The following is a 22,318-nucleotide window of genomic DNA, read 5'->3' on the forward strand; positions in this document are numbered from 1 at the left end:
ATCTAACACATCGATTGAATGTATGTTTCTGCCTTTGTTGGGCCCCGTAGGTGCCGTGCGGTGGGTGCCTCAAAAGGTGTCTCATCTGCTGACAATGTGCAATTTTATTTTTAAATCACCAAGGTTTGATATAATAACCATATATATATATATATATATATATATATATATATATATATATATATATATATATATATATATATATATATATATATATATATATATATATATATATATATAATTCGGCCTTGGTTTGATATAACCAAGGCCGAATAAAACGCCATCCAGGTATTATGTAAAGCAGGATCTAACGGTGTGGCAAAAAGTCACAATATAAGTCTTAACAAGGCAAGGAAGATAAATGGATTCGTTTTAGTTTACCAAACACCCCAAAAGAGGGTGTTTGTTTAACCTTTTTGTGTGACCTGCTATTATAATCCACCCCTCACTTTGATATTGAGACATGCATTAAAGAAATAGGGGCAATACCCCAGTTGGAATGATGCCGAGGAGGAGGTCAACATGGGATGAAATCAGCAAAATGTACCAATGAAGCAATGTTTTCGCAAATACCTATTTTGAGTGGAAACATACCCCTCCCCCCACACACCCGTAAATCCCCTTTGACCTCGATTTAGTAAATATCGTGTAAAAAAAACTTTGGTACATCGTAGGTGATGAAGGTTGTGATCAATTTTAATGGAAATTGGGTGTGTAGTTTCAGAGAAGAAAGCAAATACATATTTTGGGGGGTAACCCCCCCCCATACACCCACTTAGTGTCCGATATTTTTCATGTCGTGAACAATCTTTGGTACATCACGGGTGATGAAGGTTGAAGTCGTTTCATTGGAATTGTGTGCAGTTTCTGAGAAAAAAAGCAGATACCTTTTTGGGGGGCAACCCCCCCACCCCCACATAGGTGAGTGCTTGACACCTTAGACCCCAATTTTTTTTTGTTGTCAACAAACTTTGGTACATCACAGTTGATGAAGGTTGTGTTCAAGTATCATCGAAATTTTGTGTAATTTTGGAGAAGAAAGCAAATACATATTTTGGGGTCAACCCCCCCCTTAAATCCCTTTAGACCACAATTTTTTTATTTATATTGTGAACAAATTTTGTTACGTTACAGGTGTTGAATGTGTAGTTTCTGAGAAGAAAGCAAATCCCTATTTTGGGGGACAACTGCTGTAGACCCCCTTTGGGCCCGATTTTTTTAATGCTATGAACAAATGAGATGGTTTCAGAGCTGCTTCATGCGCGGCTGGTGGGAGATGGTTTCAGAGCTGCTTTATGCGCGGCTGGTTGGAGATAGTTTCAGAGCTGCTTTATGCGCGGCTGGTTGGAGAAGGTTTCAGTGCTGCTTTATGCATGGCTGGTGAGAAATGGCTCCAGAGCTGCTTTATGCATGGCTGGTGGGAGATGGTTTCAGAGCTGCTTTATGCGTGGCTGGTGGGAGATGGTTTCAGAACTGCTTTCTGCGCACAGCTAGTGGGAGATGGTTTATGCACCTGGAAAAACTATGAATAGTGACAGCACACGGGCCGCGAAAGTAAAATCAGCGAAGATTTTATAAACCGCAAATGTTGAATCATGAATGTTGGGGTTTCATCATATATGTATATGTACATGCATAAATGTGTGTATATATACATATATATGTATATATATATATATATATATATATGTTTTGATTGAATGTGCATTAATTGGAATGACGATTTATAAAATCAAGAAATATTCTTGTACAACAATCTATTTTGCTCTCTTTCACTTACTCTTTGCCTTCCTCATCGATGTCATCCACTTCATATCTGCAGAAATCAACAAAATATTCATAGAATGGGAAACATTCCTTGGTAGACCTTCCAAGTTAAACGATTACATCATTTTTAAACAAAAAATTGACACCTCGACACAAAAGCAGCATTTATGACTCATTCAATCACCATCAGCGGTGCAAAATATTAATAAATAAAAAAAGCTATCAGTATGAATAAAAATTAGTTCAGCTTTCTAAAGAGGGCGGTATTGCAAAAAGACAAGGTTACAGCGAAGAGTAAATGTAATACAATTAGAATGAACTAAAGCCACATTTTGTGGAAGATTTAAAAGAAGCAATTTGAATGTAGACATGAAGTAACAATTGCAATAAACTTGGCCCCCTGCTTGAAACATTCATTATTAAAGACGAGAAGAAAAACGATGAACACATTTACACAAAAAGGGGTTATGCACTTCATACAATTTTTTTTATTATGCTTCACAACAGTGTTGGCAAACTTTTATCTTTTCGAAAGTATCTACAAGCTACTCTGAAAAAGCTGCAAGCTATATTTGAAAGGTCTGATAAAGTTAGCTAACCACTCTTGAAACTATTTCCAAAATGTAGCTTGCTACTTTTACATCAACCAGTTACAAACACCCCTCCCCCAAAAACTAGTTCATTACAAGAATGTCTATTTACATGAAAGATAATGAAATCAATGGCAGGTGCGAAGCAGTATTTGGTTTTAACAAGGAAATTATACAGGGCTATGCAGATACAATGTCTGGTGATGGAAACACTTGTTGATATGACTTAAGAGTAACATTTCAAATGAGTAAGCCGAATGACCCTTTCATTTTGGATTTTAAATATCCTGGCCAACATTGAAAGGCCTCCACTGGCTGAACTCGTAGGCAACCCTGTGTTGTACTTCATGAACAATTTCTTAATCGTTGGCAACACTTGCCTACAGGGAGTCCTCTTTACATGCCCATTCCACCAACGCTTTTTCACATTACTGCTTTTAAAGAACTTACACCAGTTTTCGGTGAAGGCTTCATCATTTTCGTGTTAACGCTTTTTCATGTCGGCAAATTTTTAAAAACTTTTCCTCAGAATAAACTGCACCGTCGTGACCCTCGGAATGTCAGAGAAGTGTAAGACACCTTTAATATGAGCAAGTGATGCTCATGCATCAAAGAAACGTAAGATCCTTCAGTTGGAAATTAAATTAGACATTACAAAACTGTCTGATAGCTGATAGAGGGGAAACTCCTTCACAAATCGGACATTCACTATCCTTTTACTTAACCGGTCTACGATCATGACGGTACTCGAGCACAAAGTGAGAATTCTCAAACACGTGAAGGCATCTGCACCAATGAAGTCGAAGGAAATTACCAAGAAAAGGAGTGGAGTGATCCCTGAGATAGAAAAACTTTTGATTTTGCGGCTCGAGGACCAGACAACAGAATCAACGCATGTTAATGTTTATGTTGCATCTTGTTATGGGCATTGAGCATGAAGGAACAATGATTGTATTTGTGGGCTTTGGTATCATGTCTTGTTAACCTCCGCCATCGAAGATGGATGGAGGTTACTGTTTTCACCCCTTTCTGTTTGTTTGTTTGTTTGTTTGTGAACAGTATTACGGAAAAACTCGACGGATTTTGACGAAACTTTGTGGGGGGGGGGGGTTAGGTCTGGTCCAAGGATCATGCCATTAGATTTTGGACTTGGTCCAAAATCCAATATGGCCACTATGGCGACCAATTTGAAAAAGTATTTGAATTTTTTTTTTTGCATTTCTACATCTTTTAAGTGATTTCCAACCCCACCACCACCCCCACCCAAAAAAAATTGTTGGAGAAAAATTTATTTTTGCAACTTTTTTTTCAACAAAATTTCGATTTCTTTCTTTTGCATTTCTACATGTTTTATGTGATTTCCAACCCCCCCCCAAAAAAAATTTGTTAGACAAAAAAAATTGATTTTTTTTCAACAAAATTTCGATTTTTTTTTTTTTGCATTTCTGCATGTTATAAGTGATTTCCAACAAAAAACATGCCAAAATTATAATTGCAGCTGATTTTGGAACTTCAGGTGGATATACCCACATAAAATCAATTTCTGTCTCAAGGAATCTAGTTATGACGAATGAATTGAGTTTGTAAAAGTTAAAAGTAAAAGGGAAAGTTGAAAACTATAATTCTATGAGCACTGTTGACGTCAAATTGAATGAATAGGATATCAGGTTCACTTGAGTGACCTAGCAGTATTGGCGGCGGAGGTTTTGCACTCTACCGAGTGCTCCCCCTCTAGTCTTGTCTTTGTTTCTCAATGGCATTTCTTCCATGATCCTACACTCCAGTGCAGGAATTTGTTCCCTCCCACCGTGTATGTGTGTGTGCTCTGTCTCTGTCTGTCTCTCTCTTCTCTCTCTTCTCCTCTGGCCAATATCTCACTGTGAGTGCCGATGTTGAAATAAGTTAATGTCTTGGTTTTTTTGGCAGATCCAGTTCCAGGTTCAGTTCCTCTAAAATTTACCAGTTCTGGCTTCAGTTTCGGTTCCACTCACTCGGTGTCTGTTGTTGAGTGATTGTCTGACTTTCATTGAGAATATATTTTGCCAAACTTTCCCAAAACCCTTCATGAGGAACTACAGTAAACCAGAAGAAGAAAGCTGTTCAGATCACTCTTCTTCCCTTCTTCAAACATCAGGAAACCCCATCAACTCCTTCAACAAGAAAAGGAACTTTTCCAGCCACGCACGAAACCAGCCAGATTCAGAGGAAGAGGAAGAAAGCTCTGCCTCACTCTTAGTAATCTCTCAAATCGTCACCTAAACTTCTCAGGCATTGACATGCATTACACACCAATATTTTTTTGTGGAGGACAGTACATATTTACGTGCAGTAATTTATTAAAATGTCCATGTTCTCCATTTCCACTAACATTTATCTATTTTCTCCATTTACTTATTTAGTTAGTCATTAGTATTAAATTATTCATACATATATTTATGTTCTGTATGAATTCCTGTAGTTCGTACATCTTTAATATTTACTTTAGTGAGCGAAGGATGACCGAAAATTACTGCTCAGGAACGCATCTTCAGTTTTTAACATTATGTCAATGGGAAAACCGTTTTCGATTTATACTTTTTCGCAAAACACTCGACTTTGTGGGAACGTATCCTGAGCATTAAGCAAGGACTCCCGGTACATATCCAAGTAATATCTCCCTGGATTCACAAAATCTGTCGACTTCATTGACATATGATGATTTGTGGTTGCCAAAAGGAAATGTTGTTGGAATATGCAGTCAAAGTTAAAGGAAAAACCAAAGTCCATTATGATCCATGATATAAATTCCATCATTTACGTTGCAGAATGCAATCATTCTTTACTCGACCCGACCAAAACCGCCAGATGGGTGAACTCTAAACTTCAGTTCATTTCAAAGTCAAAGCAAAAGATGCAAACACAGGATGGCACACAACAAAGAAACTCTTGGCTGGCTGTTCTTCTTACACTTGACTTCCCATTTATATAATTGTGCACGGGAACACTCGCAGAAGGCCCTCGCTCTACAAACCGCTCGCGATAGACAGATGGTTCGATATCCAGCAGGAGCCAGAAAGTTCTCAAACCTTGGTGATCTTTCTATGCTGACTAAAGTCGAATCACGACATTTTAACTCGTCATCTTTTTACTTTACTGTATTATTTGCATAAGGATCTCGCCTCACCAAACAGTACACTAGCATATCTAACAAACAGTTTGTTTTGCATCGAATAATAGATGTGCAAGTGTTAACATCACACTGTACCAATACACTGCCCACCAGAAAGCAGTAACTGACTTGTAAGAATATAAAGTCCATTATATGAAATGGATATTATATAAAAAGGCCTTTTATTCCTCGCATTTCCCGTCTGTGGAACCACCTTTCAGAGGCTGTTCTGTCTCATGTTCCCCTCCAGGAATACAAGCAAATTGTGCACCATCATCTCTTGTCATCCACAATTCTGAGTCATTGTCTTTGTTATCCTCATTAACCCCCCCTCAACTAAACAATTTCACTTGTTAGTTTCAGTTTCGGCTCCTCCTTCCTCTCTTTTGTCATTTATTTGATGTTTGCCCCATTGTCAGTTCTACTTTGCTCTTCCATGAGCCTTGCTCTGGGAAAGAATAAACAAATAAGGGACAATTAAAGGGCACCATAAGTACAAGAATATAAATATTCAAAATCCTTATCAGCAAAAATAAAACTAGATTTGAGATGAAGAAACCCCTTCTTTCCCTTATTCCCTCTTCCACACAATAAAGAACAAGACTGACTTGTTACTTGTTGAATTGTAGCTGACGACTTCAGCCAAAATCCATTGCTCGTCAGCGTCTGGGCCACGAACCCTGGCTGCCACCTTGTCTCGAGGACGAGCTACATAATCTCCTGCAGCCGGCACAGCTCCACACAATGGAGGAGGCCTATAGAATTGAAAAAGAGGAGAAACAGATACAAATGTTACAGTAAAGATCAGGCGAGTACTTAGGTGGACAAAAACAGAAAAACGTTCATTTCAGGAAAATGAACAAAAATAACAAGATTAACTGGCTTTAATTTTTCGTTCCAAAGTCAATCCGAAAAAATGCTATTTGCAGCAAGCATCAAAGCTGAATAAAACGCCATCCAAGTATTATGTAAAGCAGGATCTAATGGTGTGGCAAAAAGTCACAACATAAGTCTTAACAAGGCAAGGAAGATAATGGGATTCGTTTTAGTTTACCAAACACCCCAAAAGAGGTTGTTACTGGGCTTATCAAGCATTCCAAAATCGATTGATATTTACTCTAATTAATCACCTCCTAGTTTCACTGGACGGGACGATAGGTTTGCCATTTGTCCATCCCACCTGTGGTTGTTCAAACTTTTTTTCCCCATACCCTTCAATATATGCAACTAAAACTTGGTACGTGGCTTTATTACCCTCGGGTCCATTTGTTACTTGGCGAAATCTTCGATTTTGTCAAGTATGTTGGTCTGTTCCGTTTGTTGGTTTGTTTGTTTGTTTGTTTGTCCGGTCGTCTACAGCCCAAACGGCTGGACCAGTCATTCTTAAATTTTTACACCTGATAGGCAATCCACCTGAGATGGTCCGCGTCCAAACCCTGTCTTAATCGGACTAAACGTCACGACGTGATGTTACACAACGTGAAAACACATTTTTGGACAAAACTCAGTGACCGGAAGTCGTAGTGACTTCCTGTTGACGCCAAAACAAACTTCAATGGAATATCTAAATGTTTTAAAATGCATGTTAGTACAAATTATGCACAGTTTCCGCAAGCGTATGACATCAAAGTTTTTAGCTATTGGCGTGATTTAAAAAAAATTCGATTCGTTCTACAGGTAACAATTCTTAACCAATTTGGATGAAATTTTAACAGCTGATATAAATCCACAGTGCAAAAAGATATGTGCCTTTTGGTGATGTTCAAGGTCAGGATCTGGATTCTGCATCACTTTATATTATCGCCCATTATAAACCAATGGGGAATTTTGTGAATTACACATGGCTATTTCTCAAACAGTTTTGCACTTATTATATTGAAACTTATACTGTCTATTTATGCATGTAATATTAACATGTGTACAAAGTTTGATCGAAATTGACCCAAGGTCAAGGTCAGGGTCACCCAAAACATGAAAAACACACATATAAGATACATATTTTTGTTTTACAACATATTTCAAGCCTGATAACGGGATCGTAAAGCTGGTTGAAAAGCAATGTTCCAAGGTATTTTCAAATATTTTCTACGATCAGAATGAAGGCAACAAGCATCGATGATAAGTTGTTGAATGTCACATGGTGGCTTTAAATGAGTTGTGAAAATTTTCAATCTGCTGCCGTTACCATGACAACGCGTGCCTGATAATTGTTATTTGTGATGTCGCGTTATTTTATCAATGTACGAACAAATAAACACCACACATTCCATGACATTACAGCTTGGACCACCACACGGAAAGGTCAACTAATTCGCCAAGTGTCGTGCTCAGCACGATTTTTCATTTGTTTGTTTGTTTGTTTGTTTGTTTGTCTGTTTGTCCGCACAGAGCTTTCATGTTTTTCTCCGCAACCGCTTGTCGGATTGTGACGAAATTTTCACCATCGGTGCAACTACTCATGTAGATCGTTTTAATCATAATTATGACGTCATCTCTGAAACTGCACCAAGGAAAAAATTCACTTGGCACACAGCAAGTACTCCTCATGGGGAATGAGTGAGATTTTTATGATGTCATAGATACCTTCGTTATGACATCATAATTGCATATGCAGAACGCTACATCTGATCAGTATGAAAAATTTTGAGGGGCATCTTGGGATAAAATGGTCCACAGAAAAAAATTTGATGACATCGGTCATGTTATTCGGCAGCCAAATTTTTTGAAGAAAAAAACTTTCAAATATCTTCTTCTCTGAAGTGGCTGAACAGATCGAGGTGAAACTTCACACATATGACCGCCTATCCATGAGAAACAAAAGGTTCACACATATGACGTCTTAGGTCACATGGTTTGGCAGCCATATCGGATTTACCCTAAAACTTACTCAAAAAAATCTTCTCCAAAACAGCTGAACAAATTGAGGGGAAACTTCACACAAATGTTCCCCAAGCCTTGGGTAGACAAGTTTGTTAAAGAATAATTAATAGGTCACATGGTTTGGCAACCATATTGGATTGAATAATTTACAAGGAAATTATGTGCAGGAGGAGGCCATTTGGCCCATCATGCCTGCGCCACACCAATACCAGATTTAATAAAGTCATCAATACTCCTTCCCTTCGTGTGCAGCCTTTTGGCTGCTACACTGGTACTCATTTCGCCGACCTCGGAAGGATGACAGGCTGAGTCAACCCCCTGGTGTTAATTCAGCGGCTGACAGTGGCTCAAACTCAAGACCCGAAGATCTTAAGTGGGGACAAATTGAGCGAAGTCGGTGGCATGTCAGCGCAAATCCCCATTCTTCCCACCTAAAGCAAAGTTGAAAGATGGCAATAAGTCAAAGCAATAAGATGGTCATCAGGAATGACCAAATATGACATTTTAAATTAATTTTTTTCTTCTTCTTCAATTTTTACCCCTGTGAACTCAAGTCCCCACCACTGGGGCATAAACCGGGGATCAAATCCAAGAACTCGTTACATATTTCATGTGTACCCCAATGTTGATTGCATATACAAACTTTCATTAAAAATGTTTTAAAATGTGGCCATAGTTGTATTTTCTCATATCTTTTGACCCCACCCCAGGGCTTTAGAGGGTGGGGCCAAAAATGATATGGCTCTCACACATTCTTGCCATGTGGTGATCATAACTACCAATTACAGGCAGAAATTTGGTGAATTTCTACCCAACAGTTTAGGAGATAGCATGGCGGATGGACGCACGCACGCACGCACGCACGCACACACACACACACACACACACACACACACACACACACACACACACACACACACACACACACACACACACACACACACCCAACTTCAATACCCCCCGGTTTTTTTTCAAAAAAACATGGTAAAAAATAAAATGGATGTCGTTATCATTCAGATGTTTGAGCAGGAAAGGTGTTGTTACAATATGAGCTTTTGCATCATGAAGCCATGACTCATGTTCCAACCCCATATGCAGTCAAAGTACATTGCTATTTCCTTGTGTTCTAATTTGATATTGTGAAAAAACCTCACTGTGGAATTGGCAAATATAAATATTGTTTAATTGGTTGAGTTCAGCTGGCTCACAAGGTAGTGGATGGTATGAACTGACAGGGGGTAGCAGTTGTGCATAATCAGCAAAATTATTGAATGAACAGGAAGAGAGGTGGGAGGGGAGGGAACAGTTCACTAAATCTCACTCTTCCATGAGCCTCGGCCATGTATGTAAAAAAAAAATGTATAAAAAAAAATCAAGACGTCATTTGGAATGGACAGGGAAGACAAAAGTAGATACCTCTCATTAGGCTTTCCAATCCAGAGGGGAAGTGTGAGTGCTGCTTGCTGTAATAAGCTCATCAGCACTCCACGACGCATTGTCTTTCGAGGCACGTCCACTGCAGAGTAAGAGCCAACCTGGCGAGCAGCTGCAGGTAACCAGCCACAGCAGTGATGGCATAGAAAATTTAAATTGCACAACCTCAATATGAAGCATTCACATCATAATGTTTATGAAAAATCCAGTTTTCAATTGAATAGATTGTTGATTTAAACAGCTTCAAATAATTTTGGTAGTTCATATGTATCAAACCCATGAAATGGATTTTTAGGCTAAATGAAAGATTATACCCTCCACAAAACAACTGCCCCACCTTACGTACCAATTCTCCGCTCTTCCAAATCAGCCTTGATCTCTGCAATCTTATCCAAAGCCTTGCGCAGAATGCTAGAAAGAAGATAGTACAGCAATAACAAAAAGATGAAGAAAATAAATAATTAATACTAATGAGGGCGGATCAAGGTTGACGTGGACTTTATAAAATCAGTGAACATGTCAGGAATAATAGCTCAACAAATGAAATTTTGTGCAAAACTATTTGTCTTGGATGAATTGTCCAGAAAGTGACATCAACGCTGCCCAAAAAGCATTCATAGTAAAACCCGAAATGGTGGCCATTGGAACAGAGGTATGTCATTAAGAAGAATCATCAAGTGGGAAGATATCAAAGCATCTGAAATTCAGGTTGTTTGAAGAATTGTTGAGCCATGTTTTTCACATAGTTGTGTTTAAATGTTGCGGTGTGTTAAAAAAAAAAGATTGCTGCAAATCGAGTTGTTGAGCAATATTGAGCATTCTCACTTGCAACCAACTGCTGCAAGTCAAGTAAATATGACACGTGCTGAACAGGTAATTTTGGAGAATCACAGGATCACTACAAGTGAAATTGCACAACAATTGGATGTCTGGAAACAATTACTCATTCGCACTCAACATTCTTTGAGGTTATAATGCAAGGTGGATATCAGAAGATCCTCACATTTGATCTCAAGGCAGCTCATGTGGCCATTGCAAGAGGGCTCATGGAACACTATCAGAATAAGGGTGGTGATTTATTCAACAAAACTGTGGCAATAGACACCTGGGTCCATCATTTCATTCCAGAGTCAAAGTGAGCTGCCATGGAGCGGAGACATTCTTAGTCCCCCATAGCAAATAATATGAATCTAAAAGAAGGTTAAGCCATTAGCTGGAAAGCTTAGTAAGTGTTTAAACTAGAACGGCACTTGGTCGAGCACATACCTCTGCCAAGCCGAACAGTTTAGGTTTTGTATCCAATTGATAGGCCGGATCTGGATTCGGACCTGAACCAAAATCGAATCCACTTGTTCTTGTCACCTAAACAACTCATCTACAACTTCATGAAATATCATGCTACTGTATGTGTGAATCTTTTTTGGCCCCATCTCTCAATGGTGAAGAATCACTTAAAAAAAATTCTAATATCCCGATCTGGATCTTCACCAAAATCGAATTTATGCGTCTTTGTCGCACACTCAACATGTCCAGTCAAGTTTCATCCAAATCCGTCCAAAACTTTTTGAGATGTTGTGCTATTTATATCGTTTTTGGCCCATCTCTCAATGGTGAAAATCACTTTTAAAAAATTCTAACATCCGGATGCGAATCTTCACCAAAATCGAATAATTTAGTCCTTGTCAAACACCTTACCTCTCCCTCAAATTTCGTCTGAATCCATCAACTTTTTAAGATATCCTGTTCACAGACAGACAGACAGACAGACAGACGGACAGAGAGACAGGCAGACAGACAGGGGTTGAAACATAACCTCCCTCCACCTTCGGTGGCAGAAGTAATAACGTGAAATTTCCAAAAAGTGGGGAAATCATCAATGTGAAACATTGACTTGCTACACAATAGAGTAAGACAAGAGATATGTAAATGAAGGCCAGGTATGCTGTCTCAAGGTGTAAATTTCCTGCACGATAATTATCGCCTTCACATTACAAATGTGATGGCCAATACTACAGCAGAGAAGGTTTGGAATTTGTAAGTCATCCAAAATAGTCCAGACTTGTCACCTTGTGGTTTCACATATTTCAGCCACTCCAAGAACATCTGCGTGGTGTGAAGTTTATAAATGATGAAGGTGTCAACAACATTGGTGTAGCATTCAAAAGAGCTGTGAGAGACGAGGATTCAATTGTTTCGCTGATCGCACGAACTTATATCACCCAAATTGTGATTTATTTATTTTGGACATGCATTTGTTCATTCCATTCTGTTAGAAAAAATAAAAACAGATAAGCATCTGTACAGGATTTTCACCATGCTTCACAAAAACTCACCTCGCTGTAACTGCATCACTCACAGCCAAAGTCCTGCACTCAACCCTACCAATCACCAAAATACACCAGACTTCGCATTCCTTCCCACAACCACATAATTCTCTTACCGGCTCCATTGGCTATCTCGGACCTCCGCACTTACACTGAAGAGTGTATGTCGTTTGTCCAGATTTGTTGCCCTCAGCCTTGCTCTTGGTTTTCTACCCTGCAAGCACTTACCTGTGAATTGTCTAATCTGTGTTTGATTCTTGGTAAGACTATATAATGTGGGATTGCTGCTTTGCAGGCAGGGTCTCGAATCGTCACAAAGTGCACCGTGACGAGTCTGCTCACATTAGCTGGTGGACGTTAAAGTTATGAAGCCAGTTGTCTTTTGACTAAGAGACTCGTCTGCCGGCATTAGTCATTTGATGTTAAAGATCGCATGGTCTCCTTCGCAAAGAGGAGGCAAGAAATCTACAGCACCCGATCTCAGTTCCAAGTTCCTGCCCTGACTATCACTGGGAAAGCAAAGGCAAACCCCCCAGTGTAATCCATTCTAGCGGCCTGATTTCACAGCGATGCAGGACTCCGGTGATGCAGGCAGTGCCGGATTTGGCAGAAGCTAAACAAGCTACAGCTTCGGGTCTCACAATCCGCAGGAGCCTCAAAAAATGTGAGAAGACGTGTAAAAATGTGTGAATGAGGCCAAAAAAAACTGCTACCTTGGTGCGGGAAACAATCATGACAAAAAAAAAAAAAGCGCCATTAAGCCGCAGAATCGCCAAATAATGGCAACTACCTTGGCCTGTTAGAATTAATTGCTAAGTTTGATCCATTTCTTTCCAACAACAAAAAAACAGTATGGAAACAGAGGATCGGGGTCTCCTTCATATTTGTCCAAGACAATACGTGATGAACTTATTCAGCTTATGGCTAATAGAGTAAGAGTAATCAATTTTGGATGATTTGAGAAATAATTAAAAGGCATTTATGTTTTCAATTTTTTTGAGACCTTCTGGTGTAATATTTTAACAAGGGGCATCCAAGCTTTACACAGCTTAGGGCCTCACCAAGTCTAAATCTGGCACTGGATGCAGGGTGCTCGACGCGCTGCCCGACCGGGCGTGGAGTTCCAAATTGGGATAGGTATCGTAGTGAATCGGCCCATAATCTGGCCTGGAGCTTCTCAACCATTTGGCTGTCATGAACTCCGCAACAATATTCCTAATAATTTTAAACTTGAACAATTTCACGTGAACACGATCATCGTAGTGATGCACCATGTCACCTGACATTTCAATGCTCATTTTTAAATTCTGAGATTGACAGATTTCCGTTTCTTTGGATTCACTGCAGGGTTATTTAGGATTGTATGCTTGGTGTTGGCTTCATGGTTAAGGTGGCAGGCTTGGGATCCTTGGGTCCTGAGTTCAAATCCCGCTCGGCTGTTTAAATAATACCAGGTGGGGTTGACTCAGCCTGTCATCATTCTGAGTTCGGCAAAATGAACACCAGCTTGATGGGATGATTGAGCCATTTGAGTTTCGTGCGTCGGAGTGGTGACCCGTCTAGGATTGTGCCCAACACTAACAGCCCAGGAGACTGCTTCGGCAGCACCAATGCTCTGAACATAGTATGAGCCCAATGGACGGATGGATGGATGGATATTTAAGATTAAGACCTGAAGCTTGATTATTGAATTTAAATTGTAGATTTTTATTGTGAATAACAACAAGTGCTTTCCATTCAAATCCACTCTATCAGACGTTAAAGTGCATCGACACGCCAAAACATTAAGGTGAAAGATCTTTATTACCCCCATTAACCTTTTCTAACCCAATGATCTTACTTGCTAGTTTCAGTGTTTCCTGTCATTCTGCAATTGGGGAATTGAACCCAATCAAGAAAAAAATCTCAATATGAAGCATTAAAAAAAACCCAAAAAAACATCAAATGTTCTACATTACAAACAGACAGAGGTAAAAACATAACCTCCTTCCACCTTTGGTGGCGGAGGTGAAAAAAAAGCAAACAGGAACAAAAGAAAGGCATACCCAAAGAAGGCAATCACATCTAAAGCATCACTGTATCTCCATTGTCAGACAAGAACACCTTCGTTTGTAACCCAACAGTCGATGTAACCAAAACATTACGTTCCTCCACAAAGTGCGATGAAGGAACAATCAAGAGAGGCAGTCAACCAACCACCGATGACTTTTGTTTGTGGAAATGAGAGGATCGGAAGAGGAGGAATGAAAAAAGGCGATAAAAAGGGGGAGCAAGAACAGAGGTTTAAATGGGGGTTTGGACAAACTTGGGGAAGGGAAATAAAACTTACTTGCACTCTGCCTCCGCATCTACCTTGGCTGTCGTATACAGGCCTTTCAGCTTCGTTCGGTAATACGGTGTAACTGCAAGCAACGCAGAGGGGCAATGTAGAGACAAAAGCGGAGCAAAAATGAAAACTTTCATTCAAGTATAGTTGTGATGAGGTAATCGATGATGGTTCAAACTTGAAACTTGAGGGTGAAGCATAAGTAATGTCAGGAAGAATGGAAGGGAAGAAACACTGTGGTACGATTTGGTGGTTGAGGAAGACGCAGCAAAGTGTGGGATCTCACTTTTCTGCTCACTCTGCATGCGCTCGTGAGTTTTCTGGATGTTGAGCAAGTTGTGCTCACTGCGAGTTCTCTCTTCCTGCTCAGCATTGATAGAGAGAGAAATAAAAATGCAATTTAAGTTTAATACTCAAGTGTGCACCCTGCTAATTAGAGTAAAATTAGGCAAAGCAGATCTGGTCAATTTGGGGACAATCAAGTTTTCAATTTTAAATGGCTTCCTCATTTTAAACGTTGCAACATTGTAGACCCACAAAGAAACTCTCCACACCCTTCAGAATACTTTAAATAAACGTTCCAAAGGTTATCGGCAAGGTTGCTTCGGTTTATGCACGGAAATTTCAAACGACCAAACTCTGTGACATTGTGGTTGAGTGGACGCTCCGAGGCTGGTCGGGCGACCGCTCGATTCCGTTCCTTGCCGAGCAAACCAAAGGCTTTATAAATGGCAAGTGCTGCGTCCAGTTTGATGCTCAGCATTTAGAGGATAGTACAGGAGTAAAATCCGTATTTTGACATTGAAATGGTGAGGGTTGAGGGAAGAATTTTCCCTTAAATTTCTCTTTCATTTATGAAGTATGTCGAAGTATTTATTTATTTATTTATTTGTATGCAGCCTGTGGCTGCTTGGCTGGATCCATTTCTGGGGGCGCAGCTGTGCTGCCCCTTTTACCAGCATAATGGGACTCATTTTGTCAAGCTCGGAAGGATGACGGGCTGAGTCAATCCCACCTGGTGTGAATTCAACGGCCTGACAGGGGCTTGAACTCATGACCCTAGGATCTTAAGCCAAGCACCTTAACCGTTAAGCCAGCATGAGGCCTGTCTTAGTATTTAATCTTAGTAAAATGAACCGCAAGAAACTGTTTCTCTTATTTATTGCCTCTAAAGAAAGCAGAATGCATTTAACAAGCATTATTAATTGCACATAAAAAGTTGTTCATTATGTAGTAGTAGTAGTGGTAGTAGTAGTATTATAAAAAAAATTGAACTCAAAACTTGATATTGGGTCATTCCTTGTGGAACTTTATGCCATCTTTCAACTTTGTTTTAGGTGGGAACCGTTGGAATTTGTAATGGCGTGCCATAGACATCTCTCTAGTTCTTAACACATCAAACTCCTTCACCCAACATGCCTTTTCTTCATTCTCCTCCTTTACCTCCACACCCATATCCAAACTTTTCATCCAACTGCACTTTACAAACCTGCGTTTGCTTTATAAGCTGGTGAAGCTCTGCCAGCATTCCCACTATCTTCGTATCTGCAGGTAAGGACGCCATGCTGCCGTACAAATAAAAAAAAACAGACGCAACATTAGGCCGCACAGTTTCCAAATAATGAAATCCTATAAAATGCAAATAGTTCATTCAGCTGGCAGTGAAGATCCAGTACCTATCAACAGGTAAATGGATTGAATCAATATGTGAATTGAGGAATGATTAAATAAATGATATCCCAAATGAATTAGACAACTGGCAACAAGGCAAGCTGGTGAGCATCAATAAATAAATAAAAACAGGTGAAAAATTACAAAACAGGAATCTCAACCCACGTATACATCCAATAAAACTTGTTTTACTATACATAGTGTTCAAATTAGTTGAATAGGTTGAAAATTTCTAAATTCATATTTTATCGAAAACCACTTAAAAAGTTACAGTCTCTGTCATGATGTCATTGAAAAAAAAACACAATGATAGAGTTCCATAAATCATGATCTAAGGGGGCACAACTTTACCCTCAGTGGGACTGAGCGTTTGCTTTATAAGCTGGTGAAGCTCTGCCAGCATTCCCACTATCTTCGTATCTGCCCTCAGGGGTCACGACTTTGCTCGCAGGGGTCGAGACTTTACCCTCGAGGGTCGCGACTTTGCTCGCAGGGGTCGAGACTTTACCCTCGAGGGTCGCGGGCTTGCCCACAGGAATCGGGACTTTGCTCGCAGGGGGTCGAGACTTTACCCTCGAGGGTCGCGGGCTTGCCCACAGGGGGCGTCACTTTGCTCGCAGGGGTTGAGACTTTACCCTCGGGGGTTGCGGGCTTGCCCTCGGGTCCCAATTAGCCACTGCTCATGGGGTAACCACACCTAAAGTGAGACTTCCAAACATACACACCATCACAATATGTCCAGAAACCCCAAGGTTCTTCATTTGAATGATCTACACTGGCAGGCAGGTGAACTCCACACGAGTTTGTTTCATGTTTCACCAACACACCGCCGAACAGACACAAAGGCTTTGTGATACAATAAATCAATTCTCTACACATCATCACATCTTTCGACTCACTTTTACTTGTAGAACAGCTGTATCCCGATGGGATACCCTGTATGGGTGGAGAGTACAGTACCATGAGATTGGAGACAACTTGTGATCAAACCAATAATATTCCCACATAATTTAAGCCAACCCACAGTCATCATCATCATCATCATCATCATCATCATCATCATCATCATCATCATCATCATCATCATCATCAACATTACCTCTGCCACCGAAGGTGGACTATGTTTTTCACTCCTCGTTACTTGCGAAATCAAAGATTTGCAAATATGTTGGTTGATTTTGTCTGCAATTCTGTTGGGTAATCGATCTATCTACCCTTATTGTCAGGTTTTCCGTTATGTTGGGTAGTCGATCTATCTACCCTTATTGTCAGGTTTTCCGTTGTTATGTTGGGTAGTCGATCTATCTACCCTTATTGTCAGGTTTTCCGTCGTTATGTCTGTCTGTCTGTCTGTCTGTCTAGGCCAGTACTCCGTTAATCGGAGGCCGATTTTGATGAAACTCTGGTGGTAGGTTCATACCATGACGTAGTTGTGCGCATTTGAGAACCGTTGCTATGGGCCCCTCGGTTGCCTAGCAACGGGCCTTTGAAATTTTCAAAAAAATAAAAAAATAAAAATATCGAAATTCAAAAATCAAACTATGATCGTTTGTGGGCAACACATTCAGCCTCCTTGACAAAAAAAATTCAGCCCGCTCCCATGAAAACTGTCGGAGAAGATAGACTTTGAATGAACCCTGGTCGAAAAAAATTAAAAAACGAAGTTCGTTATATCTCAGAGACTATGGGTCAGACATACATGAAACTGGTATGATAGGTTCACGGTATGTCCTCGTTATGTTTGAGAAAGAACCGTTGCTATGGACGCTTTTGTTGGCTAGTAACGGCTGAAAAACGACTAAATTTGACTTGATCGACTGCCCATGTCCACCTACCGGCTTGTTTATCTGTCTGTTTGTATTTCAATCGCCTACAGGTCACAATTTTAAACCGATCTTCACGAAACTTAATTAAAAAACTATGGGTCAGACATACATGAAACTGGTATGGTAGGTTCATGGTATGTCTTAGTTATTTGTGAGAAACAACCGTTGCTATGGACGCTTTTGTTGGCTAGTAACGGCTGAAAAACGACTAAATTCGACTTGATTGACTACCCATGTCCGCCTACCGGCTTGTCTGTTAGGTCGTCGATAGAGTCGAAAAAAAAAAAATTCGAATTTCTTTTTTCGATTAAAACTTTTTTTTTGATCTACGATCTATCTATATTATATATATATATATATATATATATATATATATATATATATATATATATATATATATATATATTATTATTACCCTTATTTGTTGGTCGTGGTGTCGGTCTGTCCGTGTGTGTGTTTGTCGGAGCTTTTTGACCCCCTTGCAGTTGTTCGATTTTGATGAAATTTGGGTGGTAGGACGTGTTTATGACCTCGTTGTGCCGCGTAGGTACTCGTTGCTAACGCCCCTTTGGTTGCCTAGCAACGGGACTTTGAAATTTTTTTAAAATCATAAAAAAATTGTTTTTTCAAAAATAAAAAAATCGGGCCACGAACGACTGTGGGCAGTACATTCAGCCATACTGTCAAAAATTTCCAGCCAGATCCTATGAAAACTGTCGGAGAAGATAGACTTTGAATGAAGCCTCGTCGAAAACAATAAAAAAAAATGAAGTTCGTTATATCTCAGAGACTGAGTCAGATATACATGAAACTGGTATGGTAGGTTCATGGTATGTCCTAGTTATGTGTGAGAAAGAACCGTTGCTATGGATCCCTCCGTTGCCTAGCAACGGCCAAAAAACCTCTAAATGTGGGGGTATTTTAACGAAAAAACAATCTGCAGCATTAACCCTTGAAGCTGGAATCATGAATTTTCTTGTGCCTAATCCTCAGGTCATTCCCCATCAAACGGGCCCATCGTGTCAGGTTCTATTGGGTAGGCGACTACCCATGTCCGTCTACCGGCTTGTTGGGTAGTCGATCTTGTCGAAAAAAAAATTTCAAAAAAATCTTTTTTTGAAATTTGTTCTACCCTTATTATAATAACTGATAATTAGTATTATTACTGATAATTATCAGTCTTTCCGTCGATATGTTTGTCCCTCTGTTCGGTCCAGTGCTCCGTTAATACAATGTCGATTTTGATGAAACATGGTTGGCAGGTTCATACCATGACCTATTTCAGTGCAAATGAGAACCGTTGCTATGGACACTACTGTTGCCTAGCAACGGGACTTTGAAATTTTTGAAAAATCATAAAAAAATAATTTTTTTGAAAATAAAAAAATCGGGCCACGAGCGACTGTGGGCAGTACATTCAATCATATTGTCAAAAATTTCCAGCCGGATCCTATGAAAACTGTCGGAGAAGATAGACTTTGAATGAACCCTGGTCGAAAACAATAAAAAAACGAAGTTCGTTATATCTCAGAGACTATGAGCCAGATATGCATGAAAGTGGTATGGTAGGTCCATGGTATGTTCTAGTTATGTGTGAGAAAGAACCGTTGCTATGGACCCCTCCATTGCCGAGCAACGGCCAAAAAACCTCTAAATGTGGGGGTATTTTAACGAAAAAACAATCTGCAGCATTAACCCTTGAAGCTGGAATCATGAATTTTCTTGTGCTTAATCCTCAGGTCATTCCCCATCGAACGGGCCCATCGTGTCAGCTTCTATTGGGTAGGCGACTACCCATGTCCGCCTACCGGCTTGTCTGATTGCTTGTCTGTCCAGGTCAGTACTCCGTTAATCGTAGGCCGATTTTGATGAAACTCTGGTGGTAGGTTCATACCATGACGTAGTTGTGCACATTTGAGAACCGTTGCTATGGACCCCTCGGTTGCCTAGCAACGGGCCTTTGAAATTTTCAAAAAAATCTAAAAAAATAAAAATATCGAAATTCAAAAATCAAACTATGATTGTTTGTGGGCAACACATTCAGCCTCCATGACAAAAAAAATTCAGCCCGCTCCCATGAAAACTGTCGGAGAAGATAGACTTTGAATGAACCCTGGTCAAAAAAAACAAAAAAACGAAGTTTGTTATATCTCAGAGACTCTGAGTCAGACATACATGAAACTGGTATGATAGGTTCACGGTATGTCCTCGTTATGTTTGAGAAAGAACCGTTGCTATGGACGCTTTTGTTGGCTAGTAACGGCTGAAAAACGACTAAATTTGACTTGATCGACTGCCCATGTCCGCTTACCGGCTTGTTTGTCTGTCTGTTTGGATTTCAATCGCCTACAGGTCACAATTTTAAACCGATCTTCACGAAACTTCACCAAATGGTCGAATTGGTCACAAGGAAGAAACCTATCGATTTGGAGGTAAAAAGGTTAACAACTTTGGGGGGATCTCTAAAATCCTCACTTTTCATCCGATTGACTTGAAATTTGAAGATGATCTATATTTCAGGTCACTGAATTCAACCAGACAATTATTAATCAGGCAATCAGATTAATTATTAATCAGACAATCAGATAATGAGACAATCAAATTAATTTTTTGGATCTCGCCGGTTTGCAAGTATCGTGCTCTGCACGATGTCTCTCTCTTCTTTGTCTGTCTCTCTGTGAACATGATATCTCAAAAAGTTGTGGAGGATGGATCCGGTCAAAACTTGGTGCACGTGTTGGCTGTGTGACAAGGAAGAATTGATTCGATCAGGGCTCTCGTTTCACGTGTAACGCATAGCACTCGCTCCTCTGCATCATTGAAGGTGCCGTGCCTGTCCTGCTGATGCAGTTCCCCTTACCCCTGATGCAGTTCCCCTTACCCCTGATGCGGTTCCCCTTAGCCGTGATGCAGTTCCCCTTACCCCTGATGCGGTTCCCCTTAGCCGTGATGCAGTTCCCCTTACCCCTGATGCGGTTCCCCTTACCCCTGATGCAGTTCCCCTTACCCCTGATGCGGTTCCCCTTACCCCTGATGCGGTTCCCCTTACCCCTGATGCGGTTCCCCTTACCCCTGATGCGGTTCCCCTTACCCCTGATGCGGTTCCCCTTACCCCTGATGCAGTTCCCCTTACCCCTGATGCGGTTCCCCTTAGCCGTGATGCAGTTCCCCTTACCCCTGATGCAGTTCCCCCTACCTCTGATACAGTTCCCCCTTCCCCTGATACGGTTCCCCCTTCCCCTGATACGGTTCCCCCTTCCCCTGATACAGTTCCCCCTACCCCTGATACAGTTTCCCTTACCCCTGATACAGTTCCCCCACCCCTGATACAATGCCTCCCACCCCTGATACAGTTCCCCTGACCCCTGATACAGTTTCCCTTACCCCTGATACAGTTCCCCCTTCCCCTGATACAGTTCCCCCTTCCCCTGATACAGTTCCCCCTTCCCCTGATACAGTTTCCCTTACCCCTGATACAGTTCCCCCACCCCTGATACAGTTCCCCCCACCCCTGATACAGTTCCCCTGACCCCTGATACAGTGCCTCCCACCCCTGATAGTTACCCTGACCCCTGATACAGTTCCCCTGACCCCTGATACAGTTCCCCTGACCCCTGATACAGTTCCCCTGACCCCTGATACAGTTCCCCTGACCCCTGATACAGTTCCCCTGACCCCTGATACAGTTCCCCTGACCCCTGATACAGTTCCCCCCACCCCTGATACAGTTCCCCTGACCCCTGATACAGTTCCCCTTGTAGGTTCGAGCAAGAATCGATCATTAGGTCAAGGTGGGTGCCGGCGATAACTCACCGACTCTTCGCAAAAGACACCATGGGATCTTTAGCGTCCACCAACTAAGATCACACAGCACATGGGACACCCGGCTTAACGTCCCAACCAAGTGAAGGGAAACCACAATGCCAGCTGGTTTCGATCGCGTCATGTTTTTTAAAAAAATCATTGAACATAAACTCGAAATTAGAGTCATAAAGTAATCCGGACAAAGTGGAATGAAAATTAAACCTGAACATTAAAAAAAAAAAACACGGCGTGTTAAAAAAAAAGAAAGAAGAAGAGTCCCATCGAATTGAGAGGGGACAAAAACAAACGGGTCCAGACCTGTCTGCCGTCCCAGTGGGGATCACAGCATTACATTTTCATTTGTTGTTGGTTCTTTAGCTTGTATGTTACCCTTTAGGGAGAATGTATTATTTATTAAAAAGATCGATCTCTGAGGTATAATACAATATTTCAGTAAATCTGAATTTGAAAAATGTAAAAAAAATAACATCGTGTGGATTGGTAAGGTGGGGTAACAGTTGCGCTAACACAAGAGCTGACGACACAAA

General features: G+C 40.7%; 1 protein-coding gene across 5 annotated transcripts in view; it reads right to left on the bottom strand.

Moving 5' to 3' along the window:
- The window catches only part of SGF29 (SAGA complex associated factor 29), a 33,709-nt gene extending 11,499 nt beyond the window's left edge, over positions 1-22,210 (bottom strand). Inside the window, exons 1-10 of one of the 5 annotated variants that reach the window (XM_085882871.1) lie at positions 21,780-21,968; positions 20,602-20,707; positions 17,040-17,076; positions 15,959-16,034; positions 14,756-14,831; positions 14,473-14,545; positions 10,166-10,230; positions 9,802-9,931; positions 6,114-6,260; positions 1,781-1,816 (exon numbers count right to left, since the gene is read on the bottom strand). In XM_085882871.1, the coding sequence (XP_085738997.1) occupies positions 1,781-1,816; positions 6,114-6,260; positions 9,802-9,931; positions 10,166-10,230; positions 14,473-14,545; positions 14,756-14,831; positions 15,959-16,033 (602 nt within the window). In that variant the 5' untranslated portion in view covers position 16,034; positions 17,040-17,076; positions 20,602-20,707; positions 21,780-21,968. Of the gene's footprint in view, positions 1-1,780; positions 1,817-6,113; positions 6,261-9,801; positions 9,932-10,165; positions 10,231-14,472; positions 14,546-14,755; positions 14,832-15,958; positions 16,035-17,039; positions 17,077-20,601; positions 20,708-21,779; positions 21,969-22,088 lie in introns of those variants that run through there. The other 4 variants (XM_085882873.1, XM_085882868.1, XM_085882869.1 and 1 more) reach the window with 4 other exon arrangements.
- Between the last annotated feature and the right edge of the window lie 108 nt (positions 22,211-22,318).

The sequence above is a fragment of the Eptatretus burgeri genome, chromosome 5, assembly GCF_056783735.1.
Source record: "Eptatretus burgeri isolate ZD-2024b chromosome 5, Ebu_testis_v1, whole genome shotgun sequence".
Classification (NCBI taxonomy): domain Eukaryota; kingdom Metazoa; phylum Chordata; class Myxini; order Myxiniformes; family Myxinidae; genus Eptatretus; species Eptatretus burgeri.